The 17,357-nt window shown below is 39.6% G+C and overlaps 2 protein-coding genes across 7 annotated transcripts in view; one reads left to right on the top strand and one right to left on the bottom strand.

Annotated features, from left to right (window-relative positions):
- Window positions 1-17,357, bottom strand: part of FANCC (FA complementation group C) — a 263,362-nt gene that overhangs the window by 72,534 nt on the left and 173,471 nt on the right. For all 5 annotated transcript variants that reach the window (XM_049711512.1, XM_049711513.1, XM_049711511.1 and 2 more), the window contains 2 exons: window positions 4,249-4,362; window positions 3,268-3,332 (listed from right to left, as the gene is read on the bottom strand). In XM_049711512.1, the coding sequence (XP_049567469.1) occupies window positions 3,268-3,332; window positions 4,249-4,362 (179 nt within the window). The remainder of the gene's footprint in view (window positions 1-3,267; window positions 3,333-4,248; window positions 4,363-17,357) is intronic.
- Window positions 1-17,357, top strand: part of AOPEP (aminopeptidase O (putative)) — a 539,402-nt gene that overhangs the window by 441,117 nt on the left and 80,928 nt on the right. The window lies entirely within an intron of this gene.

The raw sequence follows: 17,357 nt of genomic DNA, 5'->3' as shown, positions 1-17,357 counted from the left end.
TTATTGCTTGAATATTCTGTTTTTGTTAGTCTAGCTAAGGGTTTGTCAATTTTGTTGATCTTTTAAAAAACCAACCCTAGTTTCTTTGAGTTTTTTCTACTGTTTTTTTCTAGTCTCTATTTAGTTTATTTCTGTTGTAATCTTTATTTTTTTCATTCCTGCTGTATCTTTGGGTTTAGCCTGTTCTAGCTCCTTGAGATATAAAATTATGTTGTTGATTTGAGATATCTCTTCTTTTTTATTTTATTATTATTATTTTTTAAATATTTATTTATTTGCTGTATCAGGTCTTAGTTGCGGTGCATGGGCTCTAGAGTACCCAGGCTCATTAGCTGAGGCATGGGCTTAGTTGTCCTGCAGCATGTGGGATCTCAGTTCCCTGACCAGGGTTCGAACCGGCATTCCCTGCATTGCAAGACTGATTCTTAACCACTGGACCACCAGGGAAGTCCCCTCTTCTTTTTTAATGAAGGCATTTACCACTAGATACTTCCCTCTTAATAATGCTTTTCCTGCATCCTATAATTTTTGGTATATTCTAGGGATGCATCTTCTCTGGGCCTAGGCACATAATTTCCCAGTTAGAGCTTTGCCAGTTTCTTTTTCAGGAGTTTATAATCTCTTCCTCCCTCTAGTGTTTATCTGTGGTACCACAGGTTCTCTGATGCTGCAACAAGCCACTAAGCTCTTTTGTTCTCTCCAGCCCCCCAGGCATCCAAAGTATGCTGGTTCTGTTACTGCCTCAAGTCAGGGCAGACGGAAACTAATCTCTAGGGTAGCCCCTTTAAAAGTTGTAACATGGTATGCACATTCCACTCTTCTCCCCACCCCCACCCCAAAAGAGAAGTTGTGAGTTGGGTACTTTGTCCTAATCATGCTGACCTGAGCCAACCTGTCTGTGGCACTGCCAGTTTTCTGTTGCTGCAAAGAGCAGCTGAGCTCTCTTTAACTCTCCATGGTCTCCAGCAATTGAAAGTATGCCGACTCCCTGTCAGAGGTCAGAGTCAGGAAGGACAGATAGCAGTCCCTCAGGTAGCCCCCCAAAAGTCAGAACACTGGACACTTTCCAGTCTTTCCCTCCCAAGGGAGATACTTCCAGCTTGACTTTTCCCCCCAGTCCTCCCAAGCCAGGCCAGCTTAAGGGAGGGGCTACTGTGGTTGATATGAAATGGCTTTCTTACCCGTTTTGATATGGCTATGCTTGACTTTGAGTTTGCCAGGGGTATTGTGACTTTGTAATTGATTTCTGAAGTCCCATAAAGTCTCTTTGGGTCATACACTAGTTTTAAGTTAGTGTCTCTGTGGAGGAACAGGACTAGGGCTTCCTATGCTATCTTGCTGACATCACTCCTAAAGAATTTTTAAAATGTTTATTATTTATTCAGTTTTCCTCTTTTGGTAATGACCTGCTTATATAGCTTGTCCATTTCCATACTGGAGTGTTTGCCTCTTTATGAGTGGTTTCCAGGAGGCATTTCTATAGTTTGCATACTAGTCCTTTGTCTGTTTTACAAGTTGTAAATACCTTCTACGTCTGGCTGCCCTTTTCTATTTGTTAACAGCTTTTTGTTTTTATTTTTATTTATTTTTAGCTGAATTTTAAGAAATCAATTTTACCTGTATTGGGAGTTTGGTGTGGGGTGTATGTACACACTGCATCTTATTGATTTTTGAAGTCCCCTTCAGTAATTTTTAATTCTATTATTTAAAAGATCCATTATTCAACATTCACCTCAAGGCTAAATCAAAGTCTTTACCTGACATGTAAATGATGGTAAGTGCTTTCCATGCACCCTACAGGCTCTTCTTATTACTTTTTAAGGTATATTTTATATACCACAAAATGCACCTATTTGAAATGTACATTTCAAAGATTTTTAACAAATTACTGACTTGGACAACCATCATCATCATCATCATCATCATCATCATCATCCACTTTCAGGACATTTCCATCACCTCAAGATCTTTTGTGCTCATCTGCAGGAAATCCCTGTATCTACCTCTAGTCCCAGGCAACAACTAATCTACTTTCTGTCTCTATAGTATGATTTGTCTATTCTGGACATTCTATAAGCATGGAATCATACAATATGTGGTCTTTTATGACTGGCTTCTTTCACTAAGCATTATGGTTTTTTTTGCGGTACGCGGGCCTCTCACTGTTGCAGCCTCTCCCGTTGCAGAGCACAGGCTGCGGACGCGCAGGCTCAGCGGCCACGGCTCACGGGCCCAGCCGCTCCGCGGCATGTGGGATCTTCCCGGACCGGGGCACAAACCCGTGTCCCCTGCATCGGCAGGCGGACTCTCAACCACTGCGCCACCAGGGAAGCCCTCTTACCCATTTTTGAACTGAGTTTTTTCTTGTTGTTGAGGTTTAGGAGTTCTTTTTATAGTCTGGATATTAGTCCCTTATCAGATATATCATTCTCAAATGTTTTCACTCACTTACTAGGTGTTGGCTTAATATTAATGAAATCCAATTTATCTACTTTTGCTTTGTTTCTTGTGCTTTTGGTGTCATATTCCAAAAATCCCTGCCAAATCTAATGTCATGAAGATTTTCTCCAGTGTTTTCATCTAAGAGTTTTATAGTTTATTTTAAGGGGTTAAATGCAAAGGACTCCTAAAGGCTGAGGGCAAAGACCATTTCTGATAGAGCTTTAATTTCCAATAGCTTTACAAAAAAAATGCCACAAATTTCTTTGGCCCCCAGATTCTCTTAATGAGTTGCTAAAAATGAAATGTTCACCAATAAAAACAACTTTGAATTCCTTCATATAGTGAAGAAACATTTTGTAATATGATTAATTGCCTTTAGATTTGTCTGAATCTGTTTGATTTGTTTAGTCTAGATTTTGGAATACTATGTTTCTTAAAATAGGTTATTTGTGTACATCAAATATCTACTGCCTTGTAAATATTCTGATCGTGTATGTGTGTGTCTGAACGATACACACTCACACTGAGCTGCACACTTCTTCCTTTTGTGTTCCATACAGCATATGTGGGGCTTTTTACTCAATGGGTGCCCAAGAGTCATTGTATGATCTACTTACTGACCTGAGAGTTGAGAGAATAGTAATTAAAAGAAGAAAATTTGTAAAACTTACCAATTTGCCATGTATCCCCTGAAAATAATCTCTCCACATAGAATACAACCATAACTATGAACATGCATTTCCTAAGAATTATAAAATTTTTCTCTTATAACCAAACTGATACATTTTGAAACTTAAGAATAGGGATGTTTAGTTTAACACCTACCGCCTTTGAGTGTTAAATCCATTAAGATGATTCTCTCTGAGTTCAGACACTAATGATAAAACCATCTGTAAAACAAAATCAGTTTCAGGTTAACTCACGCTGCAAACAGGATTACATCAGTTCTATTTTTCTTGATGTGAGTGATATTTCCGTTGAGATTCCCTACTCTCTTTCCCCACCAATCCTTTCCTTGTCTTACTTTGTCAAAGCAGTGCCAAGTCACATTTACTAATAACTTGGATTTTATGTTTAATGTCTGTTACTCCATATTCTGATGTAAGCAAATGAATAATAGACAAGTCATTAATTTCCCCCAAATTAAAACCAAGCCTGTTAAAAATAAAACCATGTTAGACTTAGCTTACTTTTTTCCTTTCTTAACTTAGTTCTTTATTTTTTAAAAACGCTATTCATGTATAAAGCTTCCAAAAGACAGGAATAGTTAATAAACATTAAAAATCTCATAACATTTTTTAGAAGAGCTATGTTAAGACCATAAGTTAAAATTTCTTGAATTTGGTTAAAATTTAAGGTAGACGAAATCACAGCTTTAATACTAAGATGTAAATATATAATACTATTTACAAGATTGTTATTATTGAATATTTTGCTTTAACATAAAATTCCTATCAGGTTATTTTTAAATAACGAAATTCATCCAACAGTAAAAGGCTGTGTTTATATTGGTTAAGGAAATCTTTTCTCCCAAAAATCTTTGAGAGAATAAATGAGATGTATGTGTTAAGGGACAGAGAGGTTGGTTGATTTAGAATAACCTCTCCTGGTTTCCTTCTTCTTTCTCATAATCTCCCATCTCACATTTTGTCCTTACATGGTCATAAGTCCACCCAAGGTAAGAAGAGATAAACATAGAAAAGTTAAACATCTCTCCTGGAGGAATGAAATATTTCCATTTACCTTTTTTTCAGATGGTACATTAAGCAATGAAAATTTCAATACTAATAAATTAAAAATACTCACATTTTTAAGTAAACCAGGATAGTAATCTGTGGGTGCATACCCAAGAACTTGAGTAAAAAGATCAACTTCTTTTATATTAAATCTGAAGGTGGAAAGTATATGAGATAACAACCCCTAAAAAACATAAACAGAAAGAGAAAAAGGTCTTAAAAATGAATGTAAGTCCCCATTATATATAATGCCTAGAATCTGGGTCATTTGCAAATGGGGTGGTCTCTATGAAACGAATAATCTTAATTTGTCCAAATAACTCAGGTCACTTTGATTCAGGTATAAAGAAGAAATAAGTTAGTGATAAAATTATTACATTAAGTAAATTTAAACAAATACTAACAGTGAAAAAAATGTATAACTAATGAACAGTGCTTTCACCATATTAAAAATGTGATCTTTACTGTTTTCAAACTCAGTAAAATATTTTTATCAGAGTAGAAGTGATAATTTAATACATAAAAAGGAATGCACCACAAATCACAAAGGAAAGATTATGCAATAAATGGTGCTAGGAAAACTATTTGAAAAAAATTAGATTCTCACCTAACGTTATTTATTAAAATATACTTGAATTTACTGTAAATTAAAGAGATCAATGTAAAACTGAAATAAAATAATAAACAAGAAGAAAATACAAGTACTTTTCACATGTCTGAATGGGGAAGAACTTTGTAAACTGAAAATCAAGGAAGCAAATCACTGATCGTTTTAAATTAAAAAACAAAAAAACTCTTGTGTTTTCCAGTGAATAATATAAGCACGAAACTATAAAGAATATTAGCAACAAATAATACAGACATATGTAATCAAATCAGTGTGCAAAATACCATATGACAAATACTAAGAGCATAAAAAAGGAGTATGAACAGATAATTTCTAAAACAAAACACAAATGCCCAAGAAACACATGGATAAATGTTCAGCCTCATAATCAAAAAGGCAAATTTAAATATCAACATAACATTTTCCATTAAATGAATTAAAGAGTTTTAAAGACATGAATACCTAATGCTAATCTGGGTTCTCTGAAACAGGTACTCTGTGTGAGCTATTGGAAAAATACAAATGGGATCCACACATCACTGCTATTGTGAACTGCACGAAGGCACCTATAGAGTGTAAGCAAGTATAACACAAACCATACCCACCCCCATGCTTGGACTGCCAGGGCTATGTCTGCCTAGATGTTTGTAACGTGAAGACACCTTATAGGTTGGTAGAGGCCTACTTTATAGAAAACAACTTGAGAATGTATATTAAAGGTTTTAAAAGCATTCAGAGCTTTTAACATACATTTAAGGAAATAAATCCAAATATCATGATGGGGATTATGCTCAAAGATGTTCACTACAGTGTTATTTCTCATAGTAAAAAATGTCTAACAGCAGGGAATGATTAATTTATAATACCCTCAATACCATGGCTCACTGTAAGCCATTAAAATGCTTATAAAGAATTTATGACAGCATTTTAAATGGTTATAATGTTAAATGAAGAAAGGAAGATGCAAAATTGTATATACAGAAATGATTTTATCAATATAAAAACAATCCAGGGGCTCCCCTGGTGGCGCAGTGGTTGAGAGTCCGCCTGCCGATGCAGGGGACACGGGTTCGTGCCCCGGTCCGGGAAGATCCCACATGCCGCGGAGCGGCTGGGCCCGTGAGCCATGGCCGCTGTGCCTGCACGTCTGGAGCCCGTGCTCCGCAATGGGAGAGGCCACAACAGTGAGAGGCCCGCGTACCGCAAAAAAAATAATAATAATAAAAAGAAAAAAAGAAAAACAACCCTGTACCTTAATACTCAGTGTTGGCAAAGATGTGGTAAGGGGCACTCCATTGCTGTTGGATACACAATTTTTTTTTAAATAAATAAATTTATTATTTATTTATTTATTTATTTATTTATTTATTTATTTATTTTTGGCTGTGTTGGGTCTTCGTTGCTGCGCATGGGTTTTCTCTAGTTGCGGCGAGTGGGGGCTACTCTTCTGTTGTGGTGGGCTGGCTTCTCATTGAGGTGGCTTCTCTTGTTGCGGTGCACGGGCTCTAGGTGCACGGGCTTCAGTAGCTGTGGCACACAGGCTTAGTTGCTCCACGGCATGTGGGATCTTCCCAGACCAGGGCTCGAACCCGTGTCTCCTTCATTGGCGGATTCTTAACCACTGTGCCACCAGGGAAGTCCTGGGAGCACTAATTTGTAAAGCCTTCCTGGGAAGTCACTTGATGATATGTAACCAAAGCATTAAAATTCATATCCTTTTATCCAGTAATTTGATTTCCAAAAATATATCCTAAGGAAAGATTTAGGTTCATGACAGTATTACTTATAACAGTGAAAAATTAGAAGCAAACAAAGCACCCAACAACATTGGATTTGTTGAATCCATCTTGGTTTATCCAACAGCATGAATCACATTGTCAAAAAGATATTTAATGACATAGGAAAAGACAATGTAACATTAATTTGAAAATCAAGGTATAAAAACTGTATATTCAATGTGATATTAATTTTATATGCAAAAAAATACTAGGAAGAAACATGACAGTTAACATATATTATTTCTGGGAGTGATTTAAAATTTCTTCTTTATACTACCTGTATTTCCAAAGTTTCTACAATTACCATATCTTACTTTTTATCGTAAAAAAATGTTTTGTAAAATGCAATTATGCGCTTTAACTTATGTGTTTTTTCTCATAATTCCCTAATACAAATTGCTATGAAGGGACACAAGAGTTTTATCCCTGAATGAAATAAGCATAAGTCCTAGAAACAACATATTGAGGCCTTGCTATGGTTGCATAACTTCAAAACAGACACCTTAAACTTTAGACCTACAAATCTCTCTTTTAAAGTAAACTTAAAAATTGATAAGTACTTCTCATCGCTAAGAATAATATTTCTTACTGCCACCTAGTGGCAAACATTCTAAAGAAAAAACCATTAAAGATTCTGTAGGCACTGGCCCTTGGACAAAAATTAATTCCTACAGTCACACGATAATTGACTCATTTTAAAATGCTGACAAAGCAATCTTGGAAATCTTCTACTCCAACCCCCTCATTTTACTGATGAGGAAGTGAGCTTCTAAATACATAAATCATTATCTACAAAAAGATGTGCATGTATATGAATAGGCTCTGATTTGAAAGGCATAAAGAAAATGTGCAAATGCAACACGCTGACTAGTGATCTAAAATCCTTCAAGCGTGGAAAGTGCAGGAACCAACACAGCTGTGCATAAAACATTTTAAGCCCAATTTTGATTCATGTATGAGTTTGAACTCTGCTAATGTTTGAAAAGCCACTTAAAACTGCTTACACCAGGGGGCTTCCCTGGTGGTGCAGTGGTTGAGAATCTGCCTGCTAATGCAGGGGACACAGGTTTGAGCCCTGGTCTGGGAGAATCCCACATGCCGCGGAGCAACTAGGCCCGTGAGCCACAACTACTGAGCCTGCACTCCGCAACAAGAGAGGCCGCGATAGGGAGAGGCCCGTGCACCGCGATTAAGAGTGGCCCCCGCTTGCCACAACTAGAGAAAGCCCTCGCACAGAAACGAAGACCCAACACAGCAAAAATAAATAAATTAATTAAACTCTACCCCCAACATCTTCTTTAAAAAAACAAACAAAAAAAACAAAAAAAAAAACCTGCTTATACCATGAAAGTGAACTTCTGAGAAGAAAAGTTTTAAATAAATCAGGGGAAAGTCCATTTCCCTTGTTTTCAGGTGTTCTTTCTTGTCCTAGTCTCATTGTATCCGCTCCGTCTTGTAACAGGCAGCACATTCACAGGCGGGTTAGTAAAGCTGGAGCTATGAGGCTGTGGTTTGGCGCAGAGTATGGGTGTGGAAGAAGGGCTGTGGTTTATACTTAGGCAAAGGGTTAGGAGAGCCAAATTGTGGTCAATACTCTTGAACTGAGACAGAGCACATATTTTATACTTCTCCAAACAATTTCTTCATCTGATCATTAAAGTCCTTTAGAATTTCCACCACTTTGGTCTCTACTACATCTATCTCTTTACACATAATATAAATAAAAACTTTGGTAAACAAGGATCCCTTATTCATTCATTCATTCATCAACAAACATATATTAATTATGATCTGCATTCAAGCCACTCTACCGGGGCTATTGTGATAAGAAGCCCCCTACAATCCGATGAAGGGAGAGAGATGGAAATATCCGTAATACAAGACAGAATGCACTAAGTGCTATATTGAAGGGGTAAGACAATCACTGTGGAAACAGAGGAAGTAATGATTAATTCTAACTGTAGGGTTTCAGAGTGCTCCCAGAGATGATGACTTCTGAGCTGATTCTGACAGCTAGGGAAGGAGAGAAAGAGAGAGGAGAAGGAGGTGTAGGAAAGAGAGGGTGTGTAATGATGGCTGCGCTAGACGGAGAAAAATGACTAGAGGGATTAGAGAAGGGCGGTGGAAAAGCAGCCATGGTGTGTGGGCAAAGACATGGGAAATGTTCCTGTAACCCCTACTACTCCAATCCTTCACTGGATTCCTAAGCATAGCCTCCCCTACAGGGCCTCAGCCTACCTGGTCAAACTTACTTCTCCCGAGGAGGGACCTTCAAGATTGTGGAGGAGTAAGATGTGGAGATCACCTTCCTCCCCACAAATACATCAATAATACATCTGTATGTGGAACAACTACTGAGCACCTACTGAACGCTGGCAGAAAACCTCAGACTTCCCAAAAGGCAAGAAATTCCCCACGTACCTGGGTAGGGCAAAAAGGAAAACAGAGACAAAAGAATAGGGATGGGACCTGCACCTCGGGGAGGGAGCTGTGAAGGAGGAAAAGTTTCCACACACTAGGAAGTCCCTTCACTGGCAGAGCTGGGGAGTGGGTGGGGGGGAAGCTTTGGGGCCATGGAGGAGAACGCAGCAACAGGGGTGCAGAGGGCAAAGTGGAGAGATTCCTGCACAGAGGATCGGTGCTGACCAGCACTCACCAGCCCGAGAGGCTTGTCTGCTCATCCGCCAGGACGGGTCGGGGCTGGGAGCTAAGGCTCCGGCTTCAGAGGTCGTATCCCAGGGAGAGGACGGGGGTTGGCTGCGTGAACACAGCCTGAAGGGGGCTAGTGCGCCACAGCTAGCCGGGAGGGAGTCCGGGAAAAGGTCTGGACATGCCTAAGAGTCAGGAGACCATTGTTTCAGGGTGCGCGAGGAGAGGGGATTCAGAGCACCACCTAAACGAGGTCCAGAGATGGGCGTGAGCCACGATTATCAGCACGGACCCCAGACACGGGCATGAGACACTAAGGCTGATGCTGCATCCACCAAGGAGCCTGTGTGCGAGCACAGGTCACTATCCACACCTCCCCTTCCAGCGAGCCTGTGCAGCCCACCACTGCCAGGGTACCGGGATCCAGGGACAACTTCCCCAGAAGAACACACGGCGCGCCTCAGGCTGGTGCAACGTCATGCTGGTCTCTGCCGCCGCAGGCTCACCCCGCATGCCGTACCCCTCCCTCCCCCTGGCCTGAGTGAGCCAGACCCCCCTAATCAGCTGCTACTTTAAGCCCGTCCTGCCTGGGCGGGAACACACGCTCTCAGGCGACCTACATGCAGAGGCAGGGCCAAATCCAAAGCTGAACCCCAGGAGCTGTGAGAACAAAGAAGAGAAAGGGAAATCTCTCCCAGCAGCCTCAGGAGCAGCAGATTAAATCTCCACAATCAACTTGATGTACCCTGCATCTGTGGAATACATGAATAGACAATGAACCATCCCAAAATTAAGGTGGTTGACTTTGGGAGCAACTGTGGACTTGGGGCTGGCTTTCTGCATCTAATTTTGTTTCTGGTGTTATGTTTATTTTAGTTTAGTATTTAGAGCTTATATTATCATTGGTAGATTTGTTTATTGATTTGGTTGCTCTCTTCTTTTTTTTAACATACATATATATTTCCCTTTTTTTCTTTTTGTGAGTGTGTATCTGTATGCTGCTTTTTGTGATTTTGTCTGTATAGCTTTGCTTTTACCATTTGTCCTAGGGTTCTGTCTGTCGGTTTTTTGTTTTGTTTTTTTTTTAAGTATACAGTGTGCTCTTCTTATTTACTTATTTTTGGCTGCACTGGGTCTTTGTTGCTGCGGGCGGGCCTTCTCCAGTTGCAGTGCGTGGGGGCCGCTCTTCGTTGCGGTGCGCAGGCTTCTTGTTGCGGTGCGCAGGCTTCTTGTTGCAGTGCGTGGGCTTCTCACTGTGGTAGCTTCTCCGGTTGCAGAGCACGGGCTCCAGGGGCAGGGGCTTCAGTAGCTGAGGCAGGCGGGCTCAGTAGTTTGACTCATGGGCTCTAGAGCGCAGGCTCAGTAGTTGTGGTGCACGGGCCTAGCTGCTCCACGGCATGTGTGGTCTTCCCAGATGAGGGCTTGGACCCGTGTACCCTGGATTGGCAGGCGGAATGTTAACCACTGCGCCACCAGGGAAGCCCGGCACTCTTTTATATGTTTGCAAATTTCTTTCCTATATGGCTTGAAAGAAGACAGCTGGATTCTTGTATTTACTTCTGCATTTAATTTGTTGCAGTATGTTTTTTTTGGTTGAACTATATGGCGAGTCTAGCCCCACATAGATATGTAGTTTTAAAACGCAGGAGTATTTTAATAGCTTCTTCACACAATTACACATATTCTCCTTTGATATTACACCAAAATTTATCAAGCGCTGCTCACCCTTTTTCCTGCAAGCCTATCTAGGAATGCAGGTAGAGCTGCCTGCCTTAGGTCTAGGGGGTGATGGGTGGTCTCTACCATGAGAAGGGCTGAAATTATCCACAATTTACTGGCCAAGCCTTACCCTGAAAGCCGAAAGTCCTCAAAGAAACTTTTACCTTTTGTCCTAGGGTTCTGTCTGTCCGATTTTTTGTGTTTTTTTTCTGTTTTTGTATAGTTTTTAGCGCTTGTTATCATTGGTGGATTTGGTTTGGTTGTTTTTTTTTTTATTACTTTCTTTCTTTTTCTCCCTTTTCTTCTGAGCTGAGTGTCTGACAGGGAATTGGTGCTCTGGCCGTCTGTCAGGCCTGAGCCTCTGAAGTGGAAGAGCCAAGTTCAGGCCACTGACACACCAGAGACTTCCTGGCCCCATGTAATATCAAACGATGAAAGCTCTCACAGAGATCTCCATCTCAACGGTAAGACCCAGCTCCACTCAACAACAAGCAAGCTACAGTGCTGGACACCCTATGCCAAACAACTAGCAAGACAGGAACACAACCCCACCCATTAGAAGAGAGGTTGCCTAAAATCATACTAAGTTCACAGACACCCCAAAACACACCACTGGATGCGGTTCTGCCCACCAGAAGACAAGATCCAGCCTCATCCACCAGAACACAGGCAACAGTCCCCTCGACCAGCAAACCTACACAACCCTCTGAAGCAAGCTTAGCCACTGGGGGCAGACACCAAAAATAACGGGAACTACCGAACTGCAGCCTGCAAAAAGGAGACCCCAAACACAGTTTAAGTTAAGCAAAATGAGAAGACAGAGAAACACACAGCAGATGAAGGAGCAAGGTAAAAACCCACCAGACCAAACAAATGAAGAAGAAACAGACAGTCTACCTGAAAAAGAATTCAAAGTAATGACAGTAAAGATGATCCAAAATCTTGGAAATAGAATGGAGAAAATACAAGAAACATTTAACAAGGACCTAGAAGAACTAAAGAGCAAACAAACAATGATGAAAAATGCAATAAAAGAAATAAAAAATTCTCTAGAAGTAATCAACAGCAGAATAACTGAGGCAGAAGAATGGACCTGGAAGATAAAATAGTGGAAATAACTACTGCAGAGCAGAATAAAGAAAAAAGAATTAAAAGAATTGAGGACACTCTCAGAGACCTCTGGAACAACATTAAACGTACTGACGTTCGAATTACAGGGGTTCCAGAAGAAGAAGAGAAAAAGAAGCAGTCTGAGAAAATATTTGAAGAGATTATAGTTGAAAACTTCCCTAACATGGGAAAGGAAATAGTCAGTCAAGTCCAGGAACTGCAGAGAGTCCCATACAGGATAAATCCAAGGAGAAACACGCCAAGACACATATTAATCAAACTATCAGAAATTAAATACAAAGAAAAAATATTAAAAGCAGCAAGGGAAAAGCAACAAATAACATACAACAGAATCCCCATAAGGTTAACAGCTGATCTTTCAGCAAAAACTCTGCAAGCCAGAAGGGAGTGGCAGGACATATTTAAAGTGATGAAAGGGCAAAACCTACAACAAAGATTACTCTACCCAGCAAGGATCTCCTTCAGATTTGATGGAGAAATTAAAACCTTTCCAGACAAGCAAAAGCTAAGAGAAATCAGCACCACCAAACCAGCTTTGCTACAAATGCTAAAGGAACTTCTCTAGGCAGGAAACACAAGAGAAGGAAAAGACCTACAATAACAAATACAAAACAATTAAGAAAATGGTAAGAGGAACATACATATCAATAACTACCTTAAATGTAAATGGATTAAATGCTCCAACCAAAAGACATAGACTGCCTGAATGGATACAAAAACAAGACCCGTATATATGCTGTCTACAGGAGACCCACCTCAGACCTACGGACACGCACAGGCTGAAAGTGAGGGGATAGAAAAAGATATTCCATGCAAATGGAAATCAAAAGAAAGCTGGTGTAGCAACTCTCATATCAGACAAAATACTTTAAAATAAAGGCTATTACTAGAGACAAAGAAGGACACTACATAATGATCAAGGGATCGATCCAAGAAGATACACAACAATTGTAAATATTTATGTACCCAACACAGGAGCACCTCAATACATAAGGCAAATGCTAACAGCCATAAAAGGGGAAATCGACAGTAACACAATAATAGTAGGGGACTTAAACAACCCATTTTCACCAATGGACAGATCATCCAAAATGAAAATAAATAAGAAAACACAAGCTTTAAATGATACATTAAAAAAGATGGACTTAATTGATATTTATAGGACATTCCATCCAAAAACAACAGAATACACTTTCTTTTCAAGTGTTCATGGAACATCCTCCAGGAGAGATCATAGATTGGGTCACAAATCAAGCCTTGGTAAATTTAAGAAACCTGAAATCATATCAAGTATCTTTTCCGACCACAACGCTATGAGTCTAGATATCAATTACAGGAAAAAGTATGTAAAAAATATAAACACATGGAGGCTAAACAATACACTACTAAATAACCAAGAGATCACTGAAGAAGTCAAAGAGGACAACAAAAAATACCTAGAAACAAATGACAATGAAAAGACGATGACTCAAAACCTATGGGATGCAGCAAAAGCAGTTCTAGGAGGGAAGTTTATAGCAATACAATCCTACCTCAAGAAACAAGAAACATTTCAAATAGACAACCTAATCTTACACCTAAAGCAATTAGGGAAAGAAGAACAAAAAAAATGCCAAAGTTAGCAGAAGGAAAGAAATCATAAAGATATGATCAGAAATAAATGAAAAAGAAACAAAGGAAACAACTGCAAAGATCAATAAAACTAAAAGCTGGTTCTTTGAGAAGATAAACAAAACTGATACACCATTAGCCAGACTCATCAAGAAAAAAGGGAGAAGACTGAAATCAATAGAATTAGAAATGAAAAAGGAGAAGTAACAACTGACATGGCAGAAATACAAAGGATCATGAGAGATTACTACAAGCAACTCTATGACAATAAAATGGACAACCTGGAAGAAATGGACAAATTCTTAAAAAAGCACAACCTTCCAAGACTGAACCAGGAAGAAATAGAAAATATAAACAGACCAATCACAAGCACTGAAAATGAAACTGTGATGAAAAATCTTCCAACAAACAAAAGTCCAGGACCAGATGGCTTCACAGGCAAATTCTATCAAACATTTAGAGAAGAGCTAACACCTATCCTTCTCAAACTCTTCCAAAATATAGCAGAGGGAGGAACACTCCTAAACTCATTGTACAAGGCACCATCACCCTGATACCAAAACCAAAGATGTCACAAAAAAAGAAAACTACAGGCCAATATCACTGATGAACATAGATGCATAAATTCCTCAACAAAATACTAGCAAACAGAATTCAAGAGCACATTAAAGGGATCATACACTATGATCAAGTGGGGTTTATCCCAGGAATGCAAGGATTCTTCAATAGATGCAAATCAATCAACGTGATACACCATATTAACAAACTGAAGGAGAAAAACCATATGATAATCTCAACAGATGCAGAAAAAGCTTTCAACAAAATTCAACACCCATTTATGATAAAAACCATCCAGAAAGTAGGCACAGAGGGAACTTTCCTCAACATAATAAAGACCATATGTGACAAACGCACAGCCAGCATCATTCTGAATGGGAAAAACTGAAACCATTTCCACTAAGATCAGGAACAAGACAAGGTTGCCCACTCTCACCACTATTATTCAACATAATTTTGGAAGTTTTAGCCACAGAAATCAGAGAAGAAAAAGAAATAAAAGGAATCCAAATTGGAAAAGGAGAAGTAAAACTGTCACTGTTTGCAGATGACATGATACTATACATAGAGAATCCTAAAAATGCCACCAGAAAAGTACTAGAGCTAATCAATGAATTTGGTAAAGTAGGATACAAAATTAATGCACAGAAATCTCTTGCATTCCTATAAACTAATGATGAAAAATCTGAAAGAGAAAATAAGGATACCACATTTACCACAGCAACATTTACCACAGCATTTACCACATTTACCACATTTACCACAGCATTTACCACATTTACCACATTTACCACTCCCATTTACCACAGCAACAAAAGGAATAAAATACCAAGGAATAAACCTACCTAAGGAGAGAAAAGACCTGTAAATGCAGAAAACTATAAGACACTGATGAAAGAAATTAAAGATGATACAAACAGATGGAGAGATATACCATGTCCTTGGATTGGAAGAATCAGCATTGTGAAAATGACTATACTCCCCAAAGCAATCTACAGGTTCAATGCAATTCCTATCAAACTACCAATGGCAATTTTTCACAGAACTAGAACAAAAAAATTTACAATTTGCATGGAAACACAGAAGACCCTGAAGAGCCAAAACAATCTTGAGAAAGAAAAACGAAGTTGGAGGAATCAGGCTCCCTGACTTCAGACTATACTACAAAGCTACAGTAATCAAGACAGTATGGTACAGTCACAAAAACAGAAATATAGATCAATGGAACAGGACAGAAAGCCCAGATATAAACCCTCGCACATATGGTCACCTTATCTTTGATAAAGGAGGCAAGAATATACAATGGAGAAGAGACAGTCTCTTCAGTAAGTGGTGCTGGGAAAACTGGGCAACTATGTGTAAAAGAATGAAATTAGAACACTCCCTAACATCATACACAAAAATAAACTGGATTAAAGACCTAAATGTAAGGCCAGACACTATCAAACTCTCAGAGGAAAATATAGGCAGAACACTCTATGACATAAATCACAGCAAGATCCTCTCTGACCCGCCTCCTAGAGAAATCAAATAAAAACAAGAATAAACAAATGGGATCTAATGAAACTCAAAAGCTTATGCACAGCAAAGGAAACGTATAAACAAGACAAAAAGACAACCCTCAGAATGGGAGGAAATATTCGCAAACGAAGCAACTGACAAAGGATTAATCTCCAAAATATATAAACAGCTCATGCAGCTCAATATCAAAAAAACAAACAACCCAATCCAAAAATGGGCAGAAGACCTAAATAGACATTTCTCCAAAGAAAATATACAGATGGCCAACAAACACATGAAAAGATGCTCAACAGCACTAATCATTAGAGAAATGCAAATCAAAACTACAATGAGATATCACCTTGCAATGGTCAGAATGGCCATCATCAAAAAATTTACAAACAATAAATGCTGGAGAGGGTGTGGAGAAAAGGGAACCCTCTTGCACTGTTGGATGGGAATGTAAATTGATACAGCCACTATGGAGAACAGTATGGAGGTTCCTTAAAACACTAAAAATAGAACTACCATATGACCCAGCAATCCCACTACTGGGCATATACCCTCAGAACACCATAATTCAAAAAGAGTCATGTACCACAATGTTCACTGCAGCACTATTTGCAATAGCCAGGACATGGAAGGAACTTAAGTGTCCACTGACAGATGAATGGATAAAGAAGATGTGGCACTGGGCTTCCCTGGTGGCGCAGTGGTTGAGAGTCCGCCTGCCGATGCAGGGGACACGGGTTCGTGCCCCAGTCTGGGAGAATCCCACATGCCGTGGAGCGGCTGGGCCCGTGAGCCACGGCCGCTAAGCCTGCGTGTTCGGAGCCTGTGCTCCGGAACGGGAGAGGCCACAGCAGTGAGAGGCCCGCATACCGGAAAAAAATAAATAAATAAAAAAGAAGATGTGGCACATATATACAATGGAATATTACTCAGCCCTAAAAAGAAACGAAATTGAGTTATTTGCAGTGAGGTGGATGGGCCTAGAGACTGTCATACAGAGTGAACTAAGTCAGAAAGAGAAAACCAAATACCGTATGCTAACACATAGTTATGGCATCTAAAAAAAAAAAAGAAAAAAAGGTTCTGATAAACCTAGGGGCAGGACAGGAATAAAGACGCAGATGTAGAGAATGGACTTGAGGACACGGAGAGGGGGAAGGGTAAGCTGGGGCGAAGTGAGAGAGTGGCATTGACAAATATACACTACCAAATATAAAATAGATAGCTAGTGGGAAACAGCTGCATAGCACAGGGAGATCACCTCGGTGCTCTGTGTCTCCCTAGAGGGGTGGCATAGCGAGGGTGGGAGGGAGACACAAGAGGGAGGGGATATGGGGATATATGTATACATATAGCTGATTCACTTTGTTATACAGCAGAAACTAACACACCATTGTAATGCAATTATACTCCAATAAAGATGTTAAAAAAAACCGACAAAACTTATTTCTCCCAATCTTTCTCTTTGATCCCTGTGATTTGGTAACATCAGACTCCCTGCTGGTCTCCAGACTCACCCAGCCCTTTCCCACTGCCATACCATTTCTTTCTCCTGAGAAACCCAACAACCCTCACTCATCTCTAGCTGCCAAAGGTATACCAATCTTTCAAAAT

Source organism: Orcinus orca, chromosome 6 (genome assembly GCF_937001465.1).
Source record: "Orcinus orca chromosome 6, mOrcOrc1.1, whole genome shotgun sequence".
NCBI lineage: Eukaryota > Metazoa > Chordata > Mammalia > Artiodactyla > Delphinidae > Orcinus > Orcinus orca.
The sequence above is the reverse complement of the archived record's forward strand: the minus strand, read 5'-3'. Positions and strand labels throughout refer to the sequence as shown.